At 43.6% G+C, this 7,176-nt stretch overlaps 1 protein-coding gene across 1 annotated transcript; it reads right to left on the reverse strand.

Moving 5' to 3' along the window:
- Positions 1-495: 495 nt before the first annotated feature.
- Positions 496-1,626, reverse strand: LOC122021939 (momilactone A synthase-like). The gene is made up of 2 exons (XM_042580130.1): positions 1,496-1,626; positions 496-1,409 (listed from the first exon to the last, which is right to left on the reverse strand). Exons 1-2 carry the CDS (start codon positions 1,504-1,506, stop codon positions 635-637), a joined length of 786 nt encoding a protein of 261 aa, XP_042436064.1. The 5' UTR covers positions 1,507-1,626; the 3' UTR covers positions 496-634.
- Between the last annotated feature and the right edge of the window lie 5,550 nt (positions 1,627-7,176).

Raw genomic sequence — 7,176 nt, forward strand, 5'->3', positions numbered from 1 at the left:
GATTTCCTACAGAGAGTAATAAACATCAAAAGGTTCATCGGGAAGTCCGACAAGACTACGTTAATGCCTATGTTAGCATGACGATTTGATAGAGAGAAAGCGAAGAAAACCATGATAAAATATAATAAAGTAGATGATATAGCATAATCAAATTCGAGAGCATAATAGAGTCTCTTAGATAGAGATAGTAGCTCTTCTCCGAGAGATTTTCCTCCTCTTATCTTATAGGGATCTTATAGGGAGAAGCTCAAGAGACTCCTCCTTAAAGAGTCATTAAAGGTCATTAAAAAAACACAAGGATATATTTGTATCTGTCATGTACTTTAATGTTAGAAAATGTTACAAGTCGAAAACTTGGAAGATCGGCAACTCGATGGGTCAGCAAATCGGACCGGCTTGGATGGTTGAAGATTATTGATACGCAGTTATGTTGATCAAATCTTGAAAACCGTCATTTGGTTCCTTTATTGACCGAATCTTGACCTGCCACATGGCTTATCTGTTAACCCCTCCGTCATTTTTTATTCATGTAATTTCTATGAGAATATCACTCAGGGAAGGAACATCAATGGAGCTGATGAGAGATCGATCCTTTATTTCAAACGTAAACTTTATTGAAGAAGAAGATAAGGATTTAGAATATTTTGGTGACGCTGGAGGCTCCGTCAACCATGAGGTTGTGGCCGCTCACGAACCTCGACTCGTCGCTGGCCAAGAACAGCGCCGCCTCCGCTATGTCCTCTGCTTTCAGCATCACGCCCTTGAGAGTCGATATCACCTCTCCCAATGCCTCCAGCTCCTCCTCGCTCGCCTGATAGTGCGACACCGTCAGCGGCGTCGCCAACACAGACGGCGACACGCAGTTCACACGCACCCCGTTCTTGCCCAGCTCCGCCGCCGCGCTCCGCGCTAGCCCCAACACCGCGTGCTTCGAGCACGAGTACACCGGGTGACCCAGCGCTCCCACCACCGACGCCAAGCTCGCCGTGATTATGATGCTTCCGCCCCGCCCTGCCGCCACCATGGCCCGCCCCGCGTGCTTGGTACCCAGCAGCGCTCCCAGCACGTTGACCCCCATCACCCGCTCGAACACCGCGGTCGTGTCGTCCTCGCCGAGGATGCTGCTGCCGGAGGGGTCTCCGATGCCGGCGTTGTTGAACATGATGTCGAGCTTGCCGTGGAGGGAGATGGCGGTTTCCACGGCTCGCTTCACGTCGGATTCGCATCGGACATCGCAGTGGACGTAGGAGGCGACGTCGTCGGAGCCGAGGCCGGCGCAGAGGGCCTTCCCCTTTTCGTCTTGGACGTCGGCGACGATGACACGAGCGCCGTGGCGGACGAACAACTTAACGGTGGCCTCTCCGATGCCGCTAGCACCACCGGTGATGACGGCGACTTTGCCTTCGAGCCTGATGAATCAATTAAATCAACCATACAATCGATTAACTAAAGCGAAAGAAAACACACACAAATTTAACAGATTAAAAGTAAAGACCTCCTCTCCATTGAAGATATCTTAATAATCTCCAATTAAATTTTGTTGATTCTTGATTGATCCCTCTTCTTCAGTGTTTATAGACCGTGATATGAGAAGGTATCATCCTCGTGGGAATTATATTATTCCACGCTTTCAAATATTTAAATCTCCATTTTGCTATTTCTTGTCTATATAAATGTAAATATTGAATAAGTTATGAAATTAACATAAGTCACTATCTTGAAAAACGTTAGCAACATGGATAATACAAAAATGTTATATGATCCACTTGAAAAACGTTGAAAAGCAGATTTTAAAGGCAAACAGTTTTCACATGGATAATACGAACCTGGAATAAACAATTAGAGGGCTATTATTGGTCCCATGTCTAGATGCAAAGACATTTCTTTTTCGCAATAAAATCTAAATTCGAGAAGTTTCTTTACTTTTATACAGATTTTTTTATAATAAATATTTATTTATTTTTTTTTAACGATGAAATATATATATTTTATTAATCATAATATATGGTATATAAATATCATTATAAAATAAAAAATAAGAAAATATATAAAATAAAAAAACATATAAAATATTATAAAATAAATAAATATTTCTTAATAATAATTATTCTCTAATAATTAGAAACAAATAAATATTTTCTAATAATAATTATTCCCTAATAACTAGGAAACAAATAAGTATTTATTAATAATAATTATTTCCTAATATGCTCCCTCAAGATGGTGCCCCAGAAATGACACCAATCTTGTTGCAAATAACATACAGTCGAGGTCGAGAAAATGACTTGGTAAGTGCATCATCCAATTGATCTTCAGCAGGAATATAAGTAACTCGTAGGTCAGAGACCTGCACTAGATCACGAACAAAATGATGATCAATAGCCAGATGCTTCATCCGAGAGTGAAAAGCAAGATTAGCTAAAATATAGGTGACACCCAAATTATCAGTGAACACATCAGACGTGGTAAGCGGAAGAAACAGGTCTGTGAAAAGTGACTTAATCCATTAGATCTCAGATGTCGCAGAGATAATGGCGCGATATTCAGCCTCAGTCGAAGAGCGCGCAATCGTGCGCTGTTTGATAGATTTTCCAGGAAACTGGATTAGCACCCAGAAAAATAATAAATATACCAGTAGAACACCGATCATCTTGATCTCCTATCCAGTCCGCATCGGAGAAACCATGAAAAATAAGAGATGTATCCGCAAGAAGACGAATGCTATGATCCCTAGTACCATTGAGATATCGAAATAGACGCTTCACAGCGCCCCAATGCGTCTCTGAAGGAGCATGCATAAACTGTGAGAGCTTGTTGACCGCAAAGGAAATATCAGAACAAGTCATATGGAGATGTTGTAAGCTCCCAACCACTTGTCGGAACTTAGTCGTATCAAAAAATGAAGACCCATCATGTAAATTAAGACGATACCTAGTAGCAATAGGAGTGGAGATCGACTTGGAGTCAAGCATATGGTGCTTGGAGAGAAGATCAATGATATACTTTTGCTGAGATAAGAGAAAATCATTTGAGGTTGGGCAAATCTCAATACCATAAAAGAGGGAAAGAGTCTCAAGATCTTTAATCACAAATTTTTCATAAAATTTATATACTATGACGTCAACAAAGATGCATCACTCTATGTAATTTAAAATGTGATTGATTATCTCTGCTGGCTTTGTACCACGTCTAGTTGCAGGGAATGACATGTCTTTTTCCCAATAGAAATCTTAATTCGACATGTTTCTCAATAGGTTAAAAGTGTTCATTATTGGGTCAGTCTGATACAAACATTACACCTTATACGGATTTCATTTTCTTTTCTATTTCTACTCTAATTTTCTCTTATTTTTCTTACAAGGTCTTCAATGAAAACAACGAACCAAACATCTTCTTCCCTCTCTCCTCGCTGCTGTAGCTGCTGCATCTAAAAATGGATCAAATCAAACTTCCCTTTTCTAATTCCATCATTTATTATTATTATTTATTTATTTATTTTCCCTCGGCTTCTTCTGTTCTTCTCTATTTCCATTTTAAAAAACAAAAGTCGTTAGCACTTAACGGTCTTCTCTGTTTCATCTTTTTTCAGTGTCATCTTTTCTTTGTTTTCTTGTTCACCATGTTATTTTTTCTCTCTTGTATTCATTACCTCGAGTATGGCGTTTTCCACCAATTATCTACTTGTATGCTCCAACCCCAACTAAAGATTAAGATGTGGTGGCGTGCAGTGGTGCGAGAATAGTTTAGTTAATGTATTAACTTCCGTATTAATAGTTGAGTTAATGTATTAACTTCTGTATTTGGATGGGAATAGTTGAGTTAATGTATTAACTATCACTTGGCTTTTAAATTTATTAAGATAATCGATGTTTTTTATATGGTAAGGTTTCCGTCAGTGTTTTTGCACGGTGAGAAACCAAGTGTTTCTGGACTACAAAAGAGTTCAATTCTGAAGACTTTGCTCATTTTCATGGCCACGGGCTTTGTTCCCACTTATGGTCACGATGCTCTACTCTCTATCATCTCTTGCTCAGCTAAGACCGATCGGAGAGATTCTTAGGGACGCACTTCCCAGCTTTATAAGATGCTTATGGAACTCTGCTCTCCATCATCTCTCGATCAGACAGGTTCTCAGGGATCCACTCCCAGTTTGTCGAATGCTTATGAGGCTCAGCTCCCCATTATCTCTTGAGCGGCTAAGGCTGATTAGACAGGATCTTAGGGATCCACTCCCCGGCTCTGCTAGACGGCTACGGGGCTATGCTCCCCATCATTTCTCGACTGGCCAAGACCGATCGGACAGACTCTCAAGAGTCCACTTCCCCACTCCCATTGACTTCAGGGCTTAGCTCCCAGTGACATACGGGCTCAGCTCTTGCTTACTTTAGGGTTGTCTTGGCTTCCACTGACATACAGGCTTAGCTCCCGTTGACATACTAGCTCAACTCTTGCTTACTTCAGGACTTATCTCCCACTGACTTTAGTGACACGGCTCTCCGATCGGAGACTGAGAGCTTACCTCCCCGATAAGATACTAGAGCCTTAGATCCCCGATGAGAGACTAGGGACACAACTCTCTAATGCGAGACTAGGGGCACGACTCCCCTGTTGGTGCAACCTTAGGTCAAGGTTGACCTGGTTGACCCGACTCGAGTTGACTTGACTCGAGTTGTATTTTGATATTTGACTTAGGAAGATTGTCGGTGCAACCTTAGGTCAAGGTTGACCTAGTTGAGTTGCATGTTGATGTTTGACGAAAAGAGAGTTCTATTCTTGATGTTTGACAAGAATAGATGTTTGGGAGATGGTTGGTGCAACCGTAGGTCAAGGTTGACCTGGTTGACCTGATTCGGGAAAAAGTCCAAGTATGGAGACTTGGCAACGGAAAAGTCCAAGCAGGGAGCTTGGCACCGGAAAAGTCCAAGTATGGAGACTTGGCACTGGAAAAGTCCAAACAGGGAGTTTGGCACGGGGAAAAGTCCTGGTGAATGAAGCCAGGCAGTCGGAGAAGTCCTGGTGAGTGAAGCCAGGCAGTCGGAAAGTCCTGGTGAGTGAAGCCAGGCAGTGGGGAAGTCTTAACTGGGATGTTAGGCAGTTGGAAAGTCCTGGTGAGTGAAGCCAGGCAGTGAGAAAGTCCTAACTGGGATGTTAGGCAGTGTGGAAAGTCCTGGTGAGTGAAGCCAGGCAGTCGGGAAATCCTGGTGAGTGAAGCCAGGTGAAAATCCTAGTGAGTGAAGCTAGGTGAAAGTGAAAGTCCTAGTGAGTGAAGCCAGGCAGTGATGGAAATTCTGGTGAGTGAAGCCAGGTGAAAACCCTAGTGAGTGAAGCTAGGTGAAAGTCCTGGTGAGTGAAGCCGGGCAAGGGAAAATCCAGATAGATCAAGGGTGATCGGACATCTGGTGTTGAGAAGGTCAAGTAGGTCAAGGGAGTGACCGGATACTTGACACGAAGAGAAAAGTCCAAGTGGGTCAAAGGGATTGACCGGACACTTGGTGGGAAGTCTTAGCAGGTCAATGGAGTGACCGGATGCTAAGTATGATATACCAACAGGTCAAGGTTGACCGGATGTTGGTTTAAAAGGTTTGGGACTTGGTTTGGGCAAAAACCAAGCTCTGGATCGATCAGTGGATCGATCCAGTGATACACTGGGTTATCTGATTAGTCTGGTGACCGATCAGTAACCAAACAGTATGCTACTGTATGCTATCTGATCGGTCTGCAGACCGATCAGAAAGCGAACAGAAGGCAAAGAGAAAAGGAGAGGATCGGTCTGTGGACCGATCCACATGCACCCTGATCGGTCCACAGACCGATCAGGAGATGAACAGAGAACTGGGCGAGTTCTCTGTGAAGAGTGCTGATCGGTCTGGGGACCGATCAGAACAGGTCCTGATCGGTCTGCAGACCGATCAGAGAGGATCTGGACCGATCAGGCTTCAGCCTGATCGGTCCACGCACTAGCCGTTGCGACACAACGACTAGATTCTGTGTCTTCTTTATCTTCTTCGCAGGTGCAGGTATAAAGGGGACCGGGGCTTCGTTGCTGGGATTTAATCTCTTCCTCTAGAACTTCTGTTCTTCTGCTGCTGAAGCTTCTGCTTCAACTGAGCTTTGATTGAGCTCGCCTCCGAAGCTTCCCGTCGTCGACAAGCTGCTGCGTTTGGGTTGTGAAGTTGCTGCTTCACCTCCAGTCGACAAGAAAGCAAGAAATTGGTAGAGTGCTATTGTATTCATATTGTATTGCTTTTCTTACTGTTCTTGTACTCTTTGTTTGCTGTTGCAAACGTTTGTGGCGAGGTTTCTCCACCCACAAGGAGTATATTGTATTAGCCGGTTCTCCGGGGACTCATCCACCGACGGATTGACTGGACTCGTCCACCTTACGGACACGCCGAGGAGTAGGAGCCCTAATCTCCGAACCTCGTTACATCCTTGTGTTAAGGTTTGTCTTTCTTCTCCTGTTTTCTTTCTACGTTGTATTTCCGCTGCACTAACCTAATCGTAGGAAGAAACGCGAAAGATTGGGGTCGGTTATTCACACCCCCCCTCTCTAGCCGAGTACGAAGGATCCTAACAAGTGGTATCAGAGCAAGGTCGCTCTTCGCCGGATTAACACCCGAGGGAGCATAAGCTAGAGATGGATCAACTCGGAGAAGACATCACCATTCCACCCTTCTACGATCGCGACGACTTCGCGTATTGGAAGGTAAGGATGAAGTATTTCCTTATGACTAACATTGAAAATTGGAGTTGTGTACAATTAGGTTTCACTCCTCCGATGGATAAAGAAGGAAAACCTCTTGAGATGAAGAAGTGGACGAAGGAGCAAATCCACCAATCCACAATCAATGACGAGGTAATGAAAATATTTGAATTCTCATTACCTAACGATATATTGTGTAGGATAGGTGGATACAACAATGCCAAGGAGTTGTGGAACAACTTGGCTAAGTTCCATGAGGGGAACTCCACTTCAAGCCATGAAGAGGAGTCAAGTGAGCCAAGTAGCTCACATCATGGAGAAGAGGAATTAGAAGTTGAGGGCTACTCAACATCTAAGGAAGAAGAGGAGGAGAGTTCTTCTTCAAGAATGGAGCAAGAGGAAGAAGCTTCTACCTCCGGAAGGGATGAAGAAGAAAGTCTTCATCTATCCTCAACCCTAGGTAACTCAAGCAT

This window comes from Zingiber officinale, chromosome 1A (assembly GCF_018446385.1).
Source record: "Zingiber officinale cultivar Zhangliang chromosome 1A, Zo_v1.1, whole genome shotgun sequence".
NCBI lineage: Eukaryota > Viridiplantae > Streptophyta > Magnoliopsida > Zingiberales > Zingiberaceae > Zingiber > Zingiber officinale.